This window comes from Sinohyriopsis cumingii, chromosome 2, assembly GCF_028554795.1.
Source record: "Sinohyriopsis cumingii isolate HCF-2022 chromosome 2, ASM2855479v2, whole genome shotgun sequence".
In the NCBI taxonomy this organism is placed as follows: Eukaryota; Metazoa; Mollusca; class Bivalvia; order Unionida; family Unionidae; genus Sinohyriopsis; species Sinohyriopsis cumingii.
The window spans coordinates 24146330-24172706 of NC_142962.1; the positions used below are offsets into that span (position 1 = coordinate 24146330).

General features: G+C 32.9%; 1 protein-coding gene across 1 annotated transcript in view; it reads right to left on the reverse strand.

Annotated features, from left to right (window-relative positions):
* The window catches only part of LOC149804479 (spermatogenesis-associated protein 17-like), a 35756-nt gene that overhangs the window by 7247 nt on the left and 2132 nt on the right, over nt 1-26377 (reverse strand). The window contains exons 2-9 of the mRNA XM_089940694.1: nt 25096-25185; nt 23559-23640; nt 17874-17924; nt 17377-17480; nt 13921-14076; nt 12916-13066; nt 7807-7955; nt 4125-4254 (exon numbers count right to left, since the gene is read on the reverse strand). Of these exons, the coding sequence (XP_089796820.1) occupies nt 4125-4254; nt 7807-7955; nt 12916-13066; nt 13921-14076; nt 17377-17480; nt 17874-17924; nt 23559-23640; nt 25096-25185 (913 nt within the window). The remainder of the gene's footprint in view (nt 1-4124; nt 4255-7806; nt 7956-12915; nt 13067-13920; nt 14077-17376; nt 17481-17873; nt 17925-23558; nt 23641-25095; nt 25186-26377) is intronic.

The following is a 26377-nucleotide window of genomic DNA, read 5'->3' on the forward strand; positions in this document are numbered from 1 at the left end:
ACTGGACATTTATATAGAAACTTTGCAGAGGTAAATCAGAATGGCCATTGTAAGCAGGTGACTGCTGAGTAAAGGTGTCTGTTAGGACAGGTCTGAATGTAACTGGTAATTTTATTGGTCAAAATGCTATCATGTACCCATGATTAGCTGTTGATATTTCTTAAAAAACTGTCAGATGAACTAACTTTCAGTGCTTAAAGTTGAGTTGCCCAGGTGCTTGAAAATGCAATGTTTACTTTGTTAATTCTGAACTGGGATACTTTTCAGTTTTTCTTGAAGTAAATTTTTGCTTAAATATATGATAAAGGAGGCATAAATGGTTCTTCTGCTGGTTTTATATTGCAGCTGGAATGGCCTCCTTAAAATTAACAGACTTAGATGAAATGTAAAAAGTGTCAGCTCACGACTGACAGGTCGCCACTATTAAAATACATGTGCTACCCTTTATACTGAGTGTCCTATAAAAACTGAACCTGGATTTATATGCATTACCTTACTGTAAACATTGTTCCCCCATTTCTACTCATTACATTACTATAAACACTGTTCCCCTGTTTATGTGTTACATTTTATCCACTACATTTATCAGATGTTCACATGTTTTCATCACCATTTTTTCCCAAACTCAGACATATTGTTACATGAAAGTTTTTGAATCAACTGAACATCTCACTTGGAATATTTCATGTTGTTCCAATATTCACTGAATTTACTGCACCACTAAACAATTTCATCTCAAATATATTTCCTAAAGAGTTGTTTGCTACAAATGAAGTTACAGAATGGTTGTGCTTTGAAAATCTTCTTCATGATTTTCCGACTGGGATAGTCACTCTGCATCATTGTACTATACAAGTAAATCCCTCAAAGAACCATTGTACTATACAAGTAAATCCCTCAAAGAACCATTGTACTATATAAGTAAATCCCTCAAAGAACCATTGTACTATACAAGTAAATCCCTCAAAGAACCATTGTACTATACAAGTAAATCCTTCAAAGAACCATTGTACTATACAAGTAAATCCCTCAAAGAACCATTGTTAAATGGCGAGGTTTAAAATAAGCATTTGGTTTTTTAACGACAAATCTGGCTTATGCTCAGTGTATCTAAGTTTGTCACTTATTTAATGTGGAAGAAGAACAAGTGAAGTCATCCTTGGCGTTAGTGATGCTTTAGAGCTGGAATGCTCGCAGTACTGCTGATGATCTCATATTTAACCTCAGGTAAGAACACAGACCTGCCACTTGGTGTTTAATCTGATTTATGTATGGTTTGCAATAAATGAAGCAAGTGATTCAGGTTTGAAAAACAATTAAGACAACCATACAGGCTAGTAATGCATATGGAAAATGATACAGTGGTTTTTAACAAGTTCAATAATGCAGACAGGCACACCGAAGGGGCAGATGGATGCAAAGCAGGGACAGTGTGTGTCTGTAGGGGGAGTATGAACCATTCTAAGTTGATAGATTGCAACTAGATGTGACTAACCTTCATTCCCATATATCCAGTTTTCTTTCACAATGTTCTCATATACAGAAACCATTTCCAAGAACAAGCAACCATTCATTGTTTACAGCTATAGGCCCCTTGTTTTCAATCAATATGAACCACTAATACATTATGATAAATGGGTGGTTAGGCCAATATTTCATTTGAAGTGTACTAAAATAACAGCAGAGCTCATTCAAGCAGGAGGAGAAGAGATCATCAGTCTTAACAAAAATCTGCAACAAGATATGGCAGACAGGAGAATGGCCCACCACATGGACTCAATCCTTGGTCATCGTGCTCCCCAAGAAAAGAAACCTACAGCTATGCCAGAACTACAGAACCATCAAACTGATCAGTCACCCAAGCAAAGTCATGCTGAAGATAATTCTCAACAGACAAAAGCCTCAAGCAGAGAAATTTTTTGCTGACGACAACAAAACAAATGCTCAATCTCGGGCTCATTTGCGAGAAATACTTTCAGCATCAGCAGAACCTATACCACATCTCTATAGATTTCAAAATGGCCTTTGACAGGGTATGGCATGTGACCTTGTGGGCAACTATGAGAAAGTACATCAGCTCAAACCTGGTGTAGGTTGTTGAGCACCTCTATGACAAAGCCACCAGTGCTGTCCTCATCAATGGCAGCAGAGAAGATTGGTTTCAAACAACAGTTGGAGTCAGACAGGGATGTATACTGTCACCTACACTCTTCAACATTTTCCTGGAAAGGATCATGGAGGATGCCTCACATGACCACAAGGGCATTGTCAGCATCGGAGGAAGAACAATCACTAACCTTTGCTTTGCAGATCATATTGATGGCATAGCAGGAGAGGAAAAAAATTGGCTGACGTGGTTGAGTGCCTCGACACAACCTCCACAGCATACGGTACAGAGATTAGTGCTTAAAAAAGTAACTGATGACAAACAATACCAATGGCATCAATGCAGAAATAAGGGTCAGTGGACAGAAGCTGCAAAGAGTCACAAGCTTCAAGTACTTGGGATCAATTATCACAGATGAGGGCTCTAAACCAGAACTACTTTGCAGGATTGCTCAGACAACAGCAGCAAAAACAAGGTTGAGATCAATATGGAATGATACCGACATTACTCTTAGTTCCAAAATAAGGCTGATGTGCTTGACTGTCATATCCATCTTACTGTATGTTTGTGAAACATGGATGCTCACATCAGATCTACAAAGAAGGATTCAAATCTTCGAAATGACATGCTACCACAAGATCTTGGGCATCTCATACGTTGACCATGTAACCAGTGAAGAGGTCCACAGCAGGATCCAACAAGCCATCAGACCCTATGAAGACCTCTGACCACTGTAAATAAGTGCAAAATGAAGTGGTATGGTCATGTCTCAAGATCTTCTGGACTGGCAAAAACAATTTTGCTGGGCACAGTGCAAGGGCACCGAAGAAGAGGCAGACAGAAAAAGAGGTAGGAAGACAACATTAAAGAGTAGACAGGCATGGGATTTGGAGATTCCCAAAGGGCAGTAGAGAATAGGGAAAGATGGAGAGAATAGATTGTAAAGTCAACTGTGGTGCCCCAATGATATTGATGATGATGATGATGATGATGATGAAAATCTCAAAAATGATCAATGGTGGCAGTTGAAGGAAACATCCATTTAATATTAAAAAATAGCTGTTGTCCCTGTTTAAAGTTAACAAGCCGAACACTACCACTGTGACAGTACCAGATACTTCTAAAGCTGTACCCTTTATGATGTAGCTATATGGTAACTTTGGCTCAGTTCACTGACACCAGTTCAAAATGTATGTCAAAATCTCAAAGCTCTCTTGCTCTCTGTGTGCAATACATGATGCCAGCACAGTCACTTTGCAAGTTTTAATTAGATATGAGAAATTTTAGGCACGAGTGTTGACCAAAGCTGACCCTTCTCAAAATTCAAACTGATCTGAGAAGATCCCTAAACAGAACTATTTAAAAGAATTAAATATTTCTTCACCTAAGTAAACCAATACCTCTTTCTTTTATCCATCTTGCTAATTTGAAGACTTTCAACATATTTCTAACTTTTCATTCAAGAAAATCTAGCATCATAAGGGTTTGTGGAATTCCTTTAACACATTAACCCCTGGCACCAGAGTTTATGTGGCAGGAGGTAGTAGCCTACTGCTGAGCTCTGTAGCGTCAAGGTCATGTATGGTACACTAAACTTTTACCCTTCTGCTCATGTCCGAGCCAAATAGCTAATGAAAAACAATGTTTCTAACACAACTAGGCATTATGTTATTGCAAAATCACATGGAACTTGATTCATTTTGATTTATTCAGAAATAGCTTTCAAAATGTGTTTCCTACTCGAATTTCAGGCAAAAATGACACAAACCTCCAGGGGTTAATGTGTTAATGCTAAAAATAGTAGATTCAATAAGGGGAGATTATTCTTCAGTAGCAAGGTATTAAAGGTCATAAAAGAAAAACTGAAATAAAGAAGAACATAACAAAAAAAAAAAGAAATTACAGTTTATACCACAATAAACTCTGTAAACAACATTATTAAACTCATAAATACATTCTTTCAAATTAGTGAATAACAGAGTAGTGAATATTGGCACATATAAAAAAACTTGCTTACCTTATGGGTAACATGCTTATCTATTGATTCCTCTCGGTAGTACTTTGTTCCATAAGGCAAATGTCCAAACTTGGATGTGGCATGAAGAAGAGGCTCGTATGGATAGTATTTCTTGGTGAAGGGTTCAAAACTAAAACAGTGAATAATAATAATAATTATAATAATAATATTAACCACAGTTCTAACAAAAGTCTGACATAATGATATAATCTTCCTCAGACTTCATTACATCTCTATATTAGAATGTCCTTTATACAAATATTTTGGAATGGAAAAGCAACTAACTAGTTTCAGTGTTACAAAAAACCACAATTCAATTTAAGTTTCTCTTCATGCCTGGCCAAAATTAGCCAGTAAAGATGCTTTCTGTTCTTCAAAAAACCATCTGCTGCATGAAATATCATGACATGATCTATGTTTGCAGTTTTTTCACTACACAAATGATTGATATGCAGGCATGCAGAATGTCATGCATATTACAAGAGGCAGAATCTTTGGCTTTTGGAACAATTTGTGAATTGCCAAGCCTAGCCACTAAATGTACAAACATTCTAATACATATGTGATTTTTCAGAAGGAAAACTTTAATTTTATTTAGTGTTATGCTGCAGTCAATTACATTGGCTCTTGCATCAATTGTTTCTACAAGGGTACAATCTATGTAAGGAAAAAGAAATACAGTATTTAATCACATAATGCATATAAAAATATACCCCTCATTTAAATGTGTTTGGATAACTATGAACTCACTTATAATGTAGGGGTAGGTGTGAATCCCAATTTTCCTGATAATAATTACCAGCAAGATAGACCCATATTTACTGATCAAAAAAATATAGGCTAGTTTTTCTGAGAGAAAATGGTACCTGAAAGATAGGCCCATATTTTCTGATAGAAAGTACCTGAAAGATAGGCCCATTTTTTTCTGGAAGAAAATATAGTCCTGTCTTTCTGATAAAAATACCCAAATGATAGGCTCATATTTTCTGATAAAAAATACCCCTAAGATAGGCCCATATGTTCCAATAAAAATTATGCAAAAGATAGGCCCATATTTTCTGATAAAAAATATCTGAATGATAGACAAATATTTTTTTAATATGAATAAGATTGCAATCAAAACTGATAAATGAAACCTTCAAATATGGCTTGTTTTAAGATTGAAAATGCTGGTTTCTGCCTGGAAATTTGAATCAGCATCATGACATTTGCAACTTTTAATCAAGAATTTACACATTTTATTCAGGTATGTACTTAACAAATTCTCAGTGCACTATATATATATATAACAATGTACAATTAAACAGTGATTAATTTAAAATGTCTACTGGTGACAAAACTTTATGAAATAAATGCCTATTACATATGTCTTATCAAGTGAAATTCAAATTTTGATCTTATCTTTTGATTCAGTTTAACTAAATGCTATATGCCCTACTGTATTTAAATGTAAAAAGTGGCAATCGGTTGTCACAGCAATGCTGGTAAGCATTTTCAATGCAAACCCAATAAAGAGCTGAATGTGTTTTGATCTCTAACTTGCCTAAATATTTGCCAGATTGCTACAATTCATAGACTGCTATAATTCCATAGATTGCTACAATTCAATAAAAGTAGACATGCTTTGTACTATCATGTTAATTATGTTTTTCTGTATCAAATCAATTAAAGGTGTAGAATAAAAAAGTTACAAGATATACAAATCTTACCTGCAATAAGAGCTAGCAGTATTCATGTGTCAAGTAACTCCTTTCAACTGGCCAACTGAAGACTGTTTTAAACCTTACTATGTAGGTAGTATAATTAAAGTAACATACATAAAGCACTGATTTATCTCAATCATTCACTAATGTGATCAGGGATAACAACAGAACCAGGTGAAAGGTGTACTTGGTGCATGAAAAGTTTAGTTTCACAGATTAGTTAAGAAGTGAATTTCCAGTTTGTAGTGAATTTTAAATTTCCAAAATGGCACACAGAAATCTGATCAAAGATTGGCAGAAATTTCTCTATTACGTCTAATGAAATTTTATCATCAATATTTTACTAACAGAGCAATGACAAATCGAGTTTCAAAATGTTATTTCATGAAAACATTCTCATCACTTTTTAATTTTTTTAATATTTTGTTCTGAATCGACAATAACATAAGAATGTATCTACATTTACACACAAAAGACAGTGATGAAATACACAATGTTTTTGTTGGTACACATGTAATGTGTATTGAAACCTCTTGAAGGAATGTTTTTGATGATCTTTCTGGGATTCGTTCTTGAAAATAAATGTAATTTTATGCAGAAAAATGAACAACTTTATTCAATGACAATTATTCCTATTGCAGTTATAAAATATGTCCTCCTTTATCTGACAGCCCACCACCACCACCACCACTCTCAATATCTATCCATTTCTTAATTTTTCAGAGTTTCCTCATGCTTCATAATATCTGATATCTTTTATTACAGCCTATTTAATTTTAAATGGAATTTATTGTATTTATGATTCAAGAGACTGGGCAAACTGACTTCACGGGAATTTACAATATGTAAGTTTCAAAAGATTGAGTCAATTCACTTTTAAATTTTTTTACTGTACTTTAACTTTGAAAAGATTGGGTTAATTCACTTAACATGATTTGACTGAATGACCTTGTTACCACTTTGAAGGTCATATTCTCATCCAACTTTGACTGGGAATATACATTTATATCATTTGGGTCTCAAATGAGCTCGATGATGACAGAGATTCACATATCTTATTGCTGTGAGCTTGTACTTGATAGGATAACACTAAAATTCAAAACATCAACATTTTTTTCATCAAGATCTCATACGAGTTTGACAATGAGCAAAATTCACGAATACTTGAGGTGATCACACATCACACTGGCTGAGCATGTTACCACTGGAAGTCATATATCTACCTGATTTAGATCAAATTTGCAGATATCGGCTTATATCACCAACATCTCGGATAAGTTTGACAATGACATTCACGCATATGTCTTAGGTAATCTCAGATCTGATTGACTGAACATGCTATCACTCTGGATGCTATATTTCTGATTTTGATCAAACTTAGAATATGGGCTTGAAATCTTAAGATTTTGTGGAGGTTAGATAATGAATAACATCCATGTATGGTACATTGATGAGGTGATCTTGCAAGACATGTTAGATAATGGTATATCATCATCTAGAATTCAGAAATATTTTAACTTGGTAATAAACTTATATCATCAAGATCCATACAGTTAGTCAGATCTGCATAAATCAAAGAGGTAATCTTGTATCTGGCTGAAATCATTACTTCTCTAAAAACTATATTTCTCAAACAATTTTGATAAAACTTGGTAATAGGTTTGTTTTGGCCAACTCCTTGAAATGATTAAGTAAGATCTATGTATATTAATTAAGACTATATAGTTGGAAAGAATTTTAATTAGACCAAATTAAAACAGGCCTACTCAACTTGATATAAAGGTTGGGAAATACAAAGTTGTGTTCCTATTGTAATACAAAAGCCTGTTAAGCTGTGTAAGCTGGGTGAATAATATCAGGGCATCTTTTATTGTAGCTTGGATTTTGTTTTATAAACAAGTTCAACACCAACTCAAGGAGACCACAGCAAATGTAAAAAACACCACCACTTATTATGAATAAACATAACAGGGGCTTACATGTTATCATTAAGTCGTGTGACCCACTCCTCATCCTTCATTTTTTGCCGTGCCTCATCCAGGGCATTGATAGATGTTGCAACTCGCAATGTAGGCTGGAAAGGTTTATACCTCTGTTTCTGAACTTCTTCTGGATCTCGGAAGGGACCCTAAAAGCAACAAAAACTTAAATCAGTATGCATGTATGAGGTCAAATATTGTGCATAAGGGATAAAAAAGGTCTGCATTTTTAGTGCTTTGAAAATTACAAAGGGGCAAACTGTGCATCAAAGAATCCATCCATTACAATAAGACATGACTGAAGGGACCATACATGCCATCCAGGAAACTGAAAAGATGACATACAACAAGCTACATGTTTGGCCCAGGCATCAGGTCATCTTTTCAAGATGCAAATATTCAACAAATTTGTATACAAGAATGTTTGAACTCTAATGCAAAAATGTGAAATGAAGGTTTTCATTCGCAAGACTAAAAAAGCCTTTCAAAGAAGATCGTGGTCAGCCCAAAAATGTTTATTTTGACCTAATTTAAAATATTATTGGCTTTCATTACTTGGAGTTGATGTTGAGAATCAAGGACATATTCCACTATAATGCATAATGTCTTTATCTTGAACAGATTAAATGATCTTTAGTTCTCACATCGAGCCCACAATCAAAGCATTACTGAAATTTTTTAACCAAAATCATAACAACAGTTCATGATTATGATGCAACCATCAGCCCTGTTATGTTCTGCTTACCAATAATGTAAGCTCAATAAAATTTGACATTTTGGGATTTTTAATAGATAATGGTCCTTGGTTTTTTGCTTCTACTGTGTTACCTTGGATTAATAAAGCCACCTATGTTTTTCAATATTAAATCATGTAGTGTTACACTTGATGACATCACAAATGATGTCAGTATGAAATGTAAAACAATTGTACAGTTGCAGAGGCATCTGAATGTATTTCAGTTTTATTTAACTATAAAACAGTATTATCACAATATTCATTAAGGGACAAATAAAATCATATATCTGTCTATGTTTCAAATTAAATTTATGAAACCTAATGTGTAATTTCAAAATTTACTACAAAGGCTATGTTATGAATGAATGACATCCTTTAATACATTTTATCTGAATGAGTACTCATGTAGGCTCTTCCATACATGTATTTTATATTCTATTTCTATTCTACTCAATGTGATTTTTCTTATCAATCTTAAATTTCAGTGCCTTCAAGGTTAGTCATAATTCCATTGTCTGGTCTGATCTAGCTACATCTGCCTGAGACAATGCAGATGTAAGAAGGCATGAAAAAAAGTTCTGAATACAGCTGACTAAGGAACAGTAAAAGATCGACTGAAACATATCTATCATCAAAAATAATTGTAGAAGTAATTTTGCATAACTTTTCAATACTAACAAAATTACTTAATGTAGCTACTGAATTGAAGTATATTATAACCTGACTGCATGCTATACTGAAAACATTATATACCACATCACAGCAAAGCTGGCTTCTTATTGAAAATATCTTATACTATATCACAGCAATGCTGGGTTCATATACAACTTTATACAGCAAAGTATTTTTTATACTTAATTTATACAGCTTTACCACCCTTTCAAGACACAGCCTGTACTATACTGGAAAAAACTGGCCTAATTTATCTACTTGATTCCTCCATATTATCAAGTGGAAAGAAAAGTCTAACCTGGAATTATCTGTGCTTCAATGAAAATTACCTTTCCAATTAAACAGCTGGTGCACAAGAGCTGCTAGAAAGCAAATCAGACAACACATTTGACAATTAAATAAATTATTAATTAAGAAAATTCTACTTATTATAAGCTTAAAAACTTGTCATACAAACATTACATATGGAATTAGTAAAGTGCAGCATGTTTAGCTTTTTTCAGAAACTGTGACCTGCATGCTGGATCTGGCCCATGACCTGGTTTTATCCTTACATCAAAGGGTATGGCTTTACAAACTGCTTGTTAAGCCTGCACCCTGCAGGAAGTTGCATGTCTTCTTTATGTGTTACTGTATATTATGGTTTGTAATAAAACATTTCACTGAATAATTCTGCAGAAATTAACTTATACAATTTAGAAATGTATAGTTTTGTTGTTGTTGTTGTTGTTGTAGGGTTTAACGCCATTTTTCAGCACACGATAGGCTATACATGGCGGCCAGTATTAATGGTGGAGGAAGAACCCAGGAAAACCCCAGAAAGAACCACCGACCCACGAGAAGCTACTGGCAAGCTTTCTCACATACCCACGTTGGCTGAATCCGAGACTCGAACCCACGCAGACAGAGGTAAGATGGCAGTGATCCGTAACGGACAGCGCTTTAGACCACTTGGCGTATAGTTTTGTAATGATGTTATAAAATATAATGCACAGCTTTCAAGTGACTGCTTTTATAATATAGCTCACTGGTAAAAGATCAAAGTTTAACATTAAATACTTGCTTATGTATTATGGATAATATGAATTAACAATTATATATATATATATATATATATATATATATACATACATACATACATACATACATACATACATACATATATATATATATATATATATATATATATATATATATATATATATATATATATATATATATCTATATATATAAAGAGACTAAACTGAATGATGACCTTAGATCCAATCATGAAGAATACTGATATATCTTCATATAATTAGATATAATTAGGTACTGTGTTACATTTTTTTATATATCATCCAATGAAGAGATTCTGAGGTTGTGTGTTTCTGGCCTTTATGGTATGTCCCCCTTAACTGCAATTCTATTATTACTTGTTTATGAAAAACATTTTTGTCAAGATTACAGGAGATAAACATGTGCAACCAGACTAGGTCATAAACTAAAGCTAAAAAGGCAAAGATCCATGACTGTTCATGCAATACATTCTCTAAGTATTTCTAGATAATCCTTTTATCTTAATCAACCATCACACATGTTTAGACACCTTTATATCCCACAGGTATGACAAGCCTATATATGCATAATCCATCAATTCCATCAAATGTCATGAAGAAGTACACACTGGACTCAAACTCTGTATGGGTATTCTACCAACTGAACTATCAGTGACAACTCCTTAAGTGGTTTGTGTGACATTCATATAAGTTACAGATGCTGTTCTATGTAACATTCATATAAGTTATACATGTTGTTCTATGTGACATTCATACAAGTTACACATGTTGCTCTCTGTGACATTCATACAAGTTACACATGTTGTTCTCTGTGACATTCATACAAGTTACACATATTGTTCTCTGTGACATTCATACAAGTTACACATGTTGTTCTTTGTGACATTCATACAAGTTCTCTGTGACATTCACACAAGTTAAACATTATTCTAAGTGACATTCATACAAATTACACATATTGTTCTATGTGACATTCATACACATTACACATATTGTTCTCTGTGACATTTACACAAATTACACATATTGTTCTTTGTGACATTCATACAAGTTACACATGTTGTTCTATGTGACATTCATACAAGTTACACATATTGTTCTCTGTGACATTTACACAAATTACACATATTGTTCTTTGTGACATTCATACAAGTTACACATGTTGTTCTATGTGACATTCATACAAGTTACACATATTGTTCTCTGTGACATTTACACAAATTACACATATTGTTCTTTGTGTTCTCTGTGACATTTACACAAATTACACATAATGTTCTGTGATATTCATACAAATTACACATTTTGTTCTATGTGACATTCATACAAGCTGCACGTGTTATTCTATGTGACATTCATACAAGTTACACATGTTCTCTGTGACATTCATACAAGCTGCACATGTTATTCTATGTGACATTCATACAAGTTACACATGTTCTCTGTGACATTCATACAAGTTACACATATTATTCTAAGTGACATTCATACAAATTACACATTGTTCTATGTGGCATTCATACAAGTTACACATGTTCTTTGTGATATTCATACAAATTACACATATTGTTCTATGTGACATTCATACAAGTTACATATGTTGTTCTCTGTGACATTCATACAAATTACACATATTGTTCCAAGTGACATTCATACAAGTTACATATGTTGTTCTCTGTGACATTCATACAAATTACACATATTGTTGTAAGTGACATTCATACAAGTTACACATGTTGTTCTACGTCTAAGGTTATCTCTTGTAGTCTAAATTAAATGCTTGCTTTTTCCAGGGATCCGTTATATTATGGTGCCAAATTACTGTAAAACCTCTTGTAAGCAGCCATATTGCAAAAATGAGACAAATTACCTCATAAGGCAGAAAAGAGCTTCATAGAGGTTTATTTCTTAAAGAATGTGGCTTAAGGGTTCCCCCTAAAAAGGTGTCTTCTTAAGACCGGTGATTGCTTAATAACCCTTTAAAGCAGGTCTGACAATGTCTAATTAGAAAATAAGTTAAAATATCAATGTCAATTATTTCAAAGTCACTGTTTATCTGGAGCATGAAAAGTAAGTAACAGTGTCACTGTGACCTACTATTGCCTATGGCAAGTAGTACCATCAAGTTTTGTGACTGTACATGCAACATTATCAGCGAAACTGAGCTAAAATCAAAACTGTAAAGCTGATACCTCTGATTATGATGTGTTGGGAAATTATACCCATGACTCGCCTATGCATCACAGGTGAGACAAAAATGCCAGATTAAGCTAACAAAAAAGCAGTATCATTCTAAGTAACATGCAATGAATTCATTATAGTCATGGTGTCTATGTGACAAATAAACTGACTAACGAGATCAGACTATGTACCAACCAAATTTATCCATGTATCTCCAACAATAAGCAGTATTGACCCAGACATACTACTACAAAATGCACTGGCAAATCACATTTGATGCTGTTCACCATCTGAAAATCATAGTAAAGCAAAAAAGTATACACCCTGATCAGTCAGCACATTATGCAATGCATATCAAGATAGAGCTATGCTGTTTGCACTTTAACGTATATTATACCTGGGAAAATAAAGTATGCTAATAGTAAATCTAATTCCCATATAATGAAGGAACAAAGCTGATACCTGAGGCTTCTGTGGCAGCGGTGGAAGTTGCATGGGTCTTGGTAACTCATAGCTCTGCCAGGCTGGGTCATATCTGTTGCCATTCCTGTTTGTCTTTTTATGCTGAAGTGGTTTGACACTCCGTAATATGTATTCATATTCCGATGGGTATCTATAAGTAAGATAGCGGACAGATCTACATTCTCCCTTACTTCATTTGTATATGCCTTAAATTACAGTAGCTAATCACTATGTATTTAAAAAGAAACAGACTACATGCCAATTAGAACAAATAATATTTATAATGCAAATGAATGTTTGACTATGACACTCAATTCAGGTAAGTATCACATATATAATTTGGCAGAAGTATATTGTGTTCTTTGTTGCTGCTGATATATGGTAAAATGCATCTACCATTTTTCCTTGTCTTTGATATACCATATTAAGTTCAACTGGCAATTACCTTTCCTTGACTTTGATATACCACATTAAGTTAAAGTGGCAATTACCTTTCCATGACTTTGATATACCACATTAAGTTAAAGTGGCAATTACCTTTCCTTGACTTTGATATACCACATTAAGTTGAAGTGGCAATTATCTATCTTGACAGTTACAATAAATTTAGTGCCTAAGTTCAAAGCTTCAAAGGTAAACTGCTCCATTTGAGTATTCAAAAGTGAAATGAACAATGTGTTTATCTTTAGAAATTTGAAACTTCAAAATAAGGTTTATTATGTTAAATGTAAAATTGTGCATCTACTGAAGACCACTTACATGGAAAGTCAGAGTAATAATACTGACAATATTTATGTTTTATAAATTTTTACAGTAAATACAGCATAATCCAAATATACCCTATTGCAAAGTAATTATCAACAAAGGCATTGTATACTACCTTGAATTAGAGCCATTGCAGTCAAGGATGTTTCTGAAAATTAGTTTCCTATGCTTGTAACAATTAGAAGTCAGGGGATAGGTAAACTGAACTGGTGAGCTGAAGATACAAAATTAGATACTAACGGTTGGAATGGGGAACTGAAGATGCCTGGAATTACTTGGGTGCTGATGAGGTAATGGTTCTTTCTGGCCTCATATTCTTGTTTCTTTTTTTCCTCCATCATCTGTTGTCGACGTCTTCTTTGCTCCTGTTGTTCTGCATACTCTTCTAATTCACTCCTGCCAAGATCCAAAAATTATACACACTCAATATTTCTCTCTCTGATTATGTTGTGACATAAAATTACACACACTCAATATTTCTTTGATTATGATGTGTCATAAAATTACACACACTCAATATTTCTTTGATTATGATGTGTCATAAAATTACACACACTCAATATTTCTCTCTCTGATTATGCTGTGACATAAAATTACACACTCAATATTTCTCTCTCTGATCATGCTGTGACATAAAATTACACACACTCAATATTTCTTTGATTATGATGTGTCATAAAATTACACACTCAATATTTCTTTGATTATGATATGTCATAAAATTACACACTCAATATTTCTCTCTCTGATTATGTTTTGACATAAAATTACACACACTCAATATTTCTCTTTGGTTATGATGTGACAAAAAATTATACTCAATATTTCTCTTTGATTATAATGTGACATAAAATTACATACACTCAATATTTCTTTTTTGATTATGATGTGACATAAAATTACACACTCAATATTTCTCTCACTGATTATGATGTGACAAAATTACACGCACTCAATATTTCTCTCTGATTATGTGACAAAATTATGCACACTCATTATTTCTCTTTGATTATCATGTGACATAAAATTATACACACTCAATATTTCTCTTTGATTATGATGTGACATAAAATTATACACACTCAATATTTCTCTTTGTGACATAAAATTACACACTCAATATTTCTCTTTGATTATGATGTGTCATAAAATTATACACTCAATATTTCTCTTTGATTATGATGTGTCATAAAATTACACACACTCAATATTTTTCTCTCTGATTATGTTGTGACATAAAATTACACACACTCAATATTTCTCTTTGATTATGATGTGACATAAAATTACACTCAATACTTCTCTTTGATTATCATGTGACATAAAATTATACACACTCAATATTTTTCTCACTGATTATGTTGTGACATAAAATTACACACACTCAATATTTTTCTCACTGATTATGTTGTGACATAAAACATACAAGAGCAGATACAGATTAAGTTACTTTTGCCCTTACATCCTTCCACTGAGCTGTACAGAAATCTTTTTTGGTTAGGTTGGGTTTTTACTGTTTTGTGCCTAAGGACACACCATGGTAAGCAATCCAGGCTTATCCAGTGATTTGGTTTTTCATGTTTTATGCCCAAGGGCACATCATGGTAGGCAATCCAGGTGTATCCAATGGTCAGAATCCAAGGACAAACCGTGGTAAGCAATCCAGGCTTATCCATTGATTTGTTTTTTCATGTTTCATGCCCAAGGGCACACCATGGTAGGTAATCCAGACTTATCCAATGGTCAGAATCCAAGGACAAACCATGGTAAGTGATCCAGGCTTATCCAATAGTCGGAATCAAATCTGTACCCTTTGAAACTAATCATGCAGAAAAAGTACAGCAAAGTGCCATACCCAAGGACACAACACACTAACTGATGATTTAATGGTACAGACTGAATTTAGTCAGATCCCTTTCCTTGTTTGTTTTACTGCGAATTCATTTGTTGTGGCCAGTATCTATTTTTGAGGGTTTTGAAACTTTAACTGCCACAAACTTTTGTGGATTTGGTAAAAAAAAGTTAATAATGTTTCCTCAACTGAGTCATTATTCACTGTGTTCTTAAATTTGTGATTTGAAGCAATCATGAAATCCACAAAAATTGGTACCCCCAAAAAATTTATCCTCCACAAAAAATGGTACCACAAATAAAAATGGGAGCCCATGAAATCTGGTACATCATGAAAAGCAGCAACTTCACAGATCCAATACAAAACTAAAAAGCAAAGTAGCATTATATACCCAGTCTTATCTATAACAAGGTACATATACATGTAATCATACATGCTTTAGTCAGTGCTTGGATTTAACTTGTCGTTTTACTGGCAACACTTTGAGATGGATGAATAAAACTCTTGCTGCCATCTTTCTTGATAGTGGTGGAAGGTTTCTCAGATTTACTTTGTGGTTTATACTTGAAAGGGGTGGGGTAATTTGATATAACCTATGTAAATTATGTTCAAATATAATACAGATTATCTAATTAACATATTCTTTGGTTCCAGTGACATCTTTATTTTGCAGTCATTTTAAATATAAGGTGAAGTGAGATGATAATAAATTACTGATACACTGAAATAAAATGGTTCAGCCATTATCTAATGCTCAAAGGTATGAAAACAATGATTCTATCTATTTAATATTTCTTGTATTTTGAGTTTTTTAAATTCATTCTTATGACTATTACTTTTTTAATAATACCATTATAAACTTTATGTGCCCCATTCAAATGCTATATACTAATTCTAGATTTTAATAACACCATTATAAGCTTCATGTGCCCCATTCAAATGCTATATACTAATTCTAGATTTTAATAATACCATTATACACTTTATGTGCCCCATTCAAATGCTATATACTGATTCTAGATTTTAATAATACCATTATAAACTTTATGTGCCCCATTCAAATGCTATATACTAATTCTAGATTTTAATAATACCATTATAAACTTTATGTGCCCCATTCAAATGCTATATACTAATTCTAGATTTTAATAATACCATTATACACTTTATGTGCCCCATTCAAATGCTATATACTAATTCTAGATTTTAATAATACCATTATAAACTTTATGTGCCCCATTCAAATGCTATATACTAATTCTAGATTTTAATAATACCATTATAAACTTTATGTGCCCCATTCAAATGCTATATACTAATTCTAGATTTTAATAATACCATTATAAACTTTATGTGCCCCATTCAAATGCTATATACTAATTCTACATTTTAATAATACCATTATAAACTTTATGTGCCCCATTCAAATGCTATATAGTAATTCTAGATTTTTCAGTCATCTTCCTTTATCTGGATCAGCAATTCAAACTTTGTTTTAAACTATCATACAGCTACACCTCCCGAAAATGGCACCTGTTACTGAAAAAGATGTGCTTCTGTGCATTCTACTGGATACAATTTGAAACAAAACCTTTAAGTAACTGGTGATACCTTGCTCAAAGCATTAATAAGCTTCTAAATCCTTTTCCAATTCAGGACTCTGTTAAGAAGATTATACTTTTGGTAGTGTTTGACAATGCTCCAAATAACCCCATCATGGATGTAAGGGATATTTTGAAAATTGCAATCATATGAGTATGACTGGCAGCTTAAAATTATGTTTTTGTATGACACAGCAAAACTCTGCAGGCAAGGAAACCAGACAGTGATTTGGCAAATCCTACCTTATGATCTCGTTCTTTATCTGAAGTGCTTCCAGGTAGCGTTTACGACTGTAGTAGTTGTAGACATATTTCCTAACATAGTATCCTCGCCAAATCTTCTGAATCTACAAAAAAAATTATTATCATAAAGAAAATTTTGTAAACCTGTATCAGGATAAATACTGCTTTCAGTGGGCTAACTTCTTAAATAAAATTGTGTGCTTTATTTTCAGCACTAACTTATTCAATGTTAAAATCAATAAAATATCCTCTGTCCATATTTTCAGTAATGATTCATTTATAGTTGATTGGAAGACTTCTTTAACAAATTTCATAAAAAGAGAATTTATATAGCATGTACTAGTTATGGATCAGAGACTAAAATATCTACTTCAGGGAAGCCTATGAAAATGTACAAAAGGAGAATCTGTGCAGCATACAGAGGAAACCTTTAATGCTAATAACCAAAATTCAAATATTATAATGAAATTATTCTGGAAGAATAATCAAAGATGTACCTTTGTAGCCATGGCATTGTAATGATTTAATTTCATCACCAGGGTTTGGTTCTGAAAATAATATGAAAAAATGGAGAAAGTATTACCATGTCTGAAATTATAATGATGTAAGGTATATATGTTTTAAAGTACCGTCTACATATTTACTTACTTTTTGGACTACCACTGATAAATACCATTTATATTTGTACAGATCTGTGTAATGTTTGGGCTAGTTTAATACCAATCCTGGTAACAAACAGATGGTAAATCATTAAGCTGTTGATTTATCTGTTCATCAGTATTAGCTGTTGAAAGACACAATCTACATTTGTACAGGTCTGTGTACTAATAATATTTACTTTTTCAATAATGAAGTGCTCCTCAGAAACTTGTGTGAAGTTAGGTCTTTGTAATTATTCTTGTAGCCAAGCATAAATACTCATCAGAAACTTGTATGAAGTTAAGTCTTCTGTAATTATTCTTGAAGCAAAGTCAAAGCACTCATCAGAAACTCCTGATAAGTTAAGTCTTTGTAATTAACCTTGTAATATTGCTGAAGTACTCATCACAAACTCCTGAGAATCTATGTCCTTTGTAATTAACCTTGTGGCAATTTTGAAGGACACATTAGAAACTCATAAGAAGTTAGGTCTTTGTAATTAATCTTGTTACATATTCAAAGTAAACATCACAAACTCTGGAGGAGTTATGTCCTTTGTAATTAACCTTTAACAGAGCTGAAGTACTCATCACAAACTCCTGAGAAGTTATGTCCTTTGTAACTGTAACAAAGCTTGTTGTATGACTGAATTATTCATCAGAAACTCATTAGGAACTTGGCCATTTCTAATTAAACTTGTAGATTTGTATCATTACTTAACAGTGAGCAGTGAAATGTTATTGGATGGTCTTTCTGGACATTATTAGGCCTGGCATTAAAGTAATTTTAAAATCATTTCTTAGTTGTTTTAGACAATAATTTATAAAGCCTTGAATTTGCACACTACCCAGTAATATATCATGGTAAGCTTTACAAAAAAGATTGACCACCTTATGAATGCAGTACTTATTTTCAATACTGTTCAAGGAAACCAATACAGTACTCCATCATTTCAATACTTTTAAAGAAAGCCAATACAGTACTCCATCATTTCAATACTTTTAAAGAGTGCCAATACAGTACTCCATCATTTCAATACTTTTAAAGAGTGCCAATACAGTACTCCATCATTTCAATACTTTTAAAGAGTGCCAATACAGTACTCCATCATTTCAATACTTTAAAGAGTGCCAATACAGTACTCCATCATTTCAATACTTTTAAAGAGTGCCAATACAGTACTCCATCATTTCAATACTTCTAAAGGGAGCTAATAAAGAACTCTCTCTTTTCAATCTGCTCATGGGAGCTAAGGACTGACCTGTGTTATAAGTGAGACAGCTTTATGCTAAGGTATGTTCTTATAAGGCTGTGAGATAACATTCCCACAAAAATACAGTTACTGGGTAATTTGCAACACTATCCATCTGATATTCTAGCCTAAGAAATGACCTTCCTTTTTCAAAAATCCATATTGCAGAGCCTCTATTAACCAAACATTGATTATCCAATTTTTTTCAACTGAAACCTAGCAAAAGACCTCAGTAAGGTAGTCAATTTTTTTCTGTAAGTTCAGTAAGTTGTAACAAAATATCATGTACTGCTACTGTCAAGCTGAAAAACATACAATTAAAAGTCAAGAAGTGTTATTCAAGACTGATGCAGCAACAGTAAACACTGTGTTCAACTCAAAAGTTTATTAAGTTACTTGAACCTTAATTACCTTTAGTAGTTTCACAACTCCAATTCCATAACCAATGGCACTCAATGGTTTCTTGATATCTATCAACTTAACATAATCCTTAATAAAAGAAATCATGTGGGACACAGCAATGGCAAACATCTTTCCCACCATGTGGCATGCTCAAATCAACAAGTCAGTGTCCAGATGTTACCATAACCAATTATATTTCCATAATTTGTACTTTTATTCTGTAAGTCTGTATTTTAAGGGTCATTTCCATAAGACTTAAGGCAAAATCTTAAGGGCTGGCAGGTCTTCATCTCATCCATCACCACCTAATGCAGTATACAGCAAGGTTTTGGCCCTCATAGTTGTGTATCCTAACCCTACATACATATATATTACATAACTGTATGAGAAAGACAAACATTTATACACACATATACAAACAAAACCCAGCATGCTATTAAACTGGAGAAATATCATGGAAGATGCTCATATTTCATTAACTGAAATACATAAATTCACAAGTAATAAAAGAGTCAACATCACATATGAATAGTTAAAAGGTCCATATTTTTATCCTAATAATTAATTTCACTTAACAAATCTGCCCTGAGCTTTCTAAAGGCCTTTATCAGTGAAAACTCCATATTGATATGACCAACCAAACATCATAAGAGGTTTATCAGTGAAAATTCCATATTGATATGACCAACCAAACATCATAAGAGGTTTATCAGTGAAAACTCCATATTGATATGACCAACCAGACATCATAAGAGGTTTATCAGTGAAAACTCCATATTGACATGACCAACCAAACATCATAAGAGGTTTATCAGTGAAAACTCCATACTGATATGACCAACCAAACATCATAAGAGGTATATCAGTGAAAACTCCATATTGATATGACCAACCAAACATCATAAGAGGTTTATCAGTGAAAACTCCATATTGATATGACCAACCAAACATCATAAGAGGTTTATCAGTGAAAATTCCATACTGATATGACCAACCAGACATCATAAGAGGTTTATCAGTGAAAACTCCATATTGATATGACCAACCAGACATCGTAAGAGGTTTATCAGTGAAAATTCCATATTGATATGACCAACCAAACATCATAAGAGGTTTATCAGTGAAAATTCCATATTGATATGACCAACCAAACATCATAAGAGGTTTATCAGTGAAAACTCCATATTGATATGACCAATCATTTTGAAGGAGAAGTAATGCAATTATCAAAACTGGATATTTGATCAGCATCATTTTCACTTAGTACCAACTTGCCATCACAAAAAGACTATCAGTGAAAACCTCATGTCAATACAACCATCCATTCTAGAGTAGCAGCAATTTTCAAAATGACTGCCATTATGGCCATATGAGATAAACAATTGGATCCATTTTCGTTTAGAACCAACAAGACTTTACGAAAAAATTTGTAAGTTTGGTTGCAATCTTCCAAATAGTTTAGGAGGGATGTCAAATAAACTTGTATTAATGGATACTGTAGATGCCACATGATGGAAGCTGGCCACTAGAAGAAAATCCATTGCTTAACACAGACACATATAAATTGTCAAAACTTTCTAGTACTGAAATGGTTATCATGTATCCTATCAAGAAGAGACAATAAAGGTTTTTCACTGTCCTTGAACATCATCATTTATAAAAATGGTCACCAGAATAATAATGATAGCTAAGAATTATTATTAGTCCTTAAAAGTCTAAATGAGAGCTAGTGCATGGTATCTCTGAAGACAGTTTAGAAACACTAATTGTACAACACTAAAGCATTTTTAAGCAGATTATCCAGTCTTCATCAGGTGTTGAAAAATTTCTAAAAATGCTTTTGTTCAGTCAGGCAAGTAATAAAATATTTTACTTGCCCAGAATAAACTCTAAACACTGACAGTGTTAATGACTTGAATTAGATCATGTAAAAGTTTGTCTTTTTATGGAACTTATTCTGCTATCCTTCTTACACCAGCTGAGAGAAAAAAATGATCAACCCTGAATCATAACTTGCCTGATCAGATAAGTGATACGTGACCACTGGACATTTTTACTTACCCTTTCAAGCTAGGTAGGTGAATTTTCAACCCTTGTTCATATTACTTATCAAGAGATTTGCATCACTGACCTAAACTGATACAATTTACTTCAGGGATCATGCTACCAAACAAAGTGGGTAACTAAGTGACTTAAAAAATGTAAACTTCAACTTTTTCTGTTAGGAGAGTGAAAACAACTTTGCCCCATGATTTTTTAGAGGAACATTGAATGACCATCCTTTTTTATATGCTCCCTCGCCTTAGCCACGTTAGCTCCAGTGTTATGTTGTGCCTGAAGGCGAAATGTAGACTTCAAGCTATCTAAATAGTTGGTGTTGATATCAATTATGTCGACAAACAAACTCTTGCACATTCAGAGGCATGTGTTTTGATAACTAACTGACCATCAACCCTTTCCCAAGTAAGTTAGCAACTATCACTGCCTGATTTCCACAAATTAATCATTTGATGACAAAAACATACTAACTTGTGTTTTGAAACTTAAACATATGTAAATAGCAATGTGTTTTAAGAATAGAATCTGGAACATAAATATTTTAACTTCCACTTGTACATTATTTTCTTCAGAAAAATCAGTTTGGAATCTTAAGTAAACTTGTCAAGGGGAAATAATGGCAGACATTGCTGTGTCTGGGAAGTACCACTTTATTAGTTTGTCTCTTTTTGTAAACAATTGGGCAAATATATTCAGGATATATACAATTCATAGAAAGCAGAGTCTAAATATTTTGTTATTGAAGATTTAAATTTAAAATGCAATTATGTAGGTCAGAAACACATGGGACAATGCTATGTTGTGGAATACAAGAAACTCTGTACGGTCAAGGTTGTATTCTGAGTTTACTCATATTTGTGAAAATAAGAAAAGAAAAACAGCAAAGCAAATGCTATTTAACCAATGCCTAATTTTACTACAAGTAAGTAAACAAATAATAAAACCTTACATTTGAAATCCTATCAATGGACTGTTATAACAAAGCTATAAAATGAGTGGTTATAATAAGAAAACCCCTCTTTCTAAAAATAGATGCACGTGCATGTTGGCTGTGTTGATTCGGTTGGAAAAAAAGAGTTTAGTTCATTCATATACTGACTTTAATTCTTCAGTGTGTTGTCTATATACAATTAAGGTAAAAAATATTTGAAGAAATTAGGACAAACACTATGATCTGAAAGATGTGTGCATTTGCTCTCATGTACATAGTACAGGGGTTGTTTCAAACAAGTTTAGAAATCTTTTCAACTGCCATTTTGTAGAGAACTTTCAAAAAGTAAAAAGAAAAATTATTGATTAGGGGTAGTTTATTAAACATTTGTACTAACTTGCAATTACAATACTGTATTCTTGTTACTCAGTTAAAATTCATTACAATGTATAGCTTCTGTTGTTCTCTTTGTAAGTCTTATTGCTAAAATACACAGCATATGAATATGAAGGTGTTTTTTTACCATGCACCAAATGTGTTTATAATATAGATAGAACTCAGAAAATGTTCTACTTGAAAATAAATTATTGCTAAAAACCTATGTTAAATGTAAATATGCATACTGTAAAATTTAGGGCATAATTCAAACAAGAGAATGAAAACAACACACATGTGCATATATATATATATATCTATATATATATATCTATATATATATATATATATATATATATATATATATATATATATATATATATATATATATATATATATATTGCTTGTCTTGCTTTACTCCACTTCTCCCTTGATCTATTACATGAAATATCTGACAAGAGACAAAGCCATGTCTACAAATTAGCTTATTTTAATAAGACTTCATCAGTGACCATTATGGTATACCTTGACAAATATTCTGTAATATTTTCGACCCAGAAATCCTCTCCATTTTCTCTGAACTTCAATTGCACAGTTTTTAAGGTGGCTATGAAAGAGAAAAAAAATTGGTGTGAAAAGAAGGTATCCATTTTAAAAATGTTACATAAAATCTTTGGGTACAAGGCTTGTAAGAGTAGAAAATAAAGTGATTTCTAAGCATACACTGCAATGAAAAACTGTACCTTTTGAAACTGTATTCATTTATGTATATTTGTTTTTCATTAACCTTATAGGAAAAAGTTTTCCTGTTGAGTGATCTTTATTGCTCACATTTAAATATACCAATAAGTTTGCTATTGCCATGAATTCACAACCAGAGTTATGTTGAAGAATTAACTCCTGTAAGATACAGCTTCTGTTTCTTTCATGTAAAATATACCTGTCTCTCTTGCTCTACTGACCATTATCTTGGAAGAAAAGGAATTCCTATAATTGTACTAATCAATGTGAGAAAATTGTGACAAAAGTAGTAATATGAAATAGCAAATAAACCTGTCTCTCTTGCTCGACTGACCATCATCTTGGAAGAAAAGGAATTCCTATAATTGTACTAATCAATGTGAGAAAATTGTGACAAAAGTAGTGATATGAAATAGCAAATAAACCTGTCTCTCTTGCTCTACTGACCATTATCTTGGAAGAAAAGGAATTCCTATAACTGTACTAATCAATGTGAGAAAAGTGTCATAGCTGGATTGATATATGTTTAGTATACCAATGTTCTTTTGGGATTCATTTAATTTCTTCAATAGCTTAAGTTGATGTCTTTTCACTGCATAAGAAAAGGCAAAGATGAAATCTTTAATGTATATTACTATCTAAATAGTGATGACACAGTGAAAATAAAAACATTATTGAAACAAGTGCAAGACTTGATGACTTCCATTGCAAGCCAATGGGCAATAACTCTTACAAAAACCATGAAAGAACAATAATTGATCAGCATAATGCATATCTTCATATGGTAAACATATGTACTTGCATCACCGAATGCCATTAAAAACTGTAAAACTAGATGAGTTCATGAGATTCTGTCATATATTACATACAGGTATAACTAAGTACAGGTAACCTTCTGATAAATATAGTGAAGAGTGTAGAACAACTATGAGTGCATTGAGAATGTCAGAAGTAAAAAATGAAAACAATATGCCTATCTATTTAAAAACTCAGTATAATCAATAATATTGTTGCATCGTTTATTCAGGCTTTGAAGGACCACTAGAAGCTAAGTTCCGTTCTTAACTGTATGTGCATGCAGAAGACAGAACATCTATTCTTTTAATTGCTTTTGACTAACTACATGTGCCAATTACCAAAAATTTGAGGTATTTAACTGTAGCATTAAGCATTTGACTAGCCCAGAGATTGATTTATAGCTATTATTACTCACATACCTATCAAATCACTTCTTCCAGACTAAATGAGCTTCAATTTTAACTTACCAGAGATGTGATTTTGTCAGTTCTTCACAACTAATTCAGCTTCAATTTTAACTTACCGGAGATATGATCTTATCCTTGTACCTCTGAACCATGACTGGATTTTCACAGCAGCTTGGTATTCTTGTAACCTTGCAAACTCTGCATCACTGAAAGAAAAGAATACTACACTGTAATTGACCAGCATTTCTTTTTAGCCCATCCCCCTTCTGAAATTCAAACCATTGATTTACTCGGTCTCATACACAATGTTATGTGAATCCCTTCTTCCAAACAAAAATATGTTTATAAAATGATGATTGGCTTTATATATTCCTGGCTTCCATCGCTTTCCAACCAACTGAAATGTAGGCCAATCAAACTTGAAAACAGGTCCATTTCCTTGTGTGAGAATTTGAATTTATTTGAACAAAGACATCGGAGTAAGTAAAGTCTGACTAAAACATTATGACTTTAATTTGTAGAAAAGCATCATTAAGGTTCTTCCAAGTGTGTGAGATATTCCTGAAAATTTGACTTTAGTAATGATATCAGTTGACATCAAAACAAGATACACAGTGCTGTTATTTAGGCAGTAAGACCTCGATGCATAAAACATAAATATCAGGGTTGAGGACTTACATTCTAAGACTACTAACTAATATAATTGATGATATGCCAAAATATATAAATGGAATTATATCAGTAATTCGTATAAATTAGTACAAAAGTTTCTTAAATGAATACATAATAGGCATTTAATTCTTATACTTAACAAAGAGGGAACTGAAGGAGTGTATCACGCTTGCTCAGCACCAGTTTGTAAGTTATGTATAAACTAAGGTATTAGTACAAGCATTGTTTGACGTCTGAACATAGCCACTGGCTAGAGTTAATCTCTTACACAAGGTTACCATTACCAGAGAGAAGATCCGGCATCTTGAATTGGCACAGGCATTAAATTGAGCAACTTCCCACCTGTGTGTTACAAAGATCAGAGAAACCACGAGGGGGAAACAGGGTGTGTTCTAAATCCGTCCCTACATGGACAGACAGTGAGAAGGACATTGTCTGCTAAGTTTGATTGGAACGAATCAAAGAGACATCTAATTGGCATTGAGATGGAGGGTGTGATAACAATTTCAATCTGAATTACTGCTTCTAACTAGCAAGAGAAAATTTAGTTTCACCTGGGAAGATTGATGAGCAATATAGGGTTACTCTGAGATTTGGCGGTAAAACTCAGGAGATTCTAAGGAAAGACAAAGCTTCATAAAGGTCAGTAGGTTATTTGCTCAATTTTGGCAGAATATTATGGCATTGTAATTGTAATTATGTGTAGTATGTATACTTAATTACTAG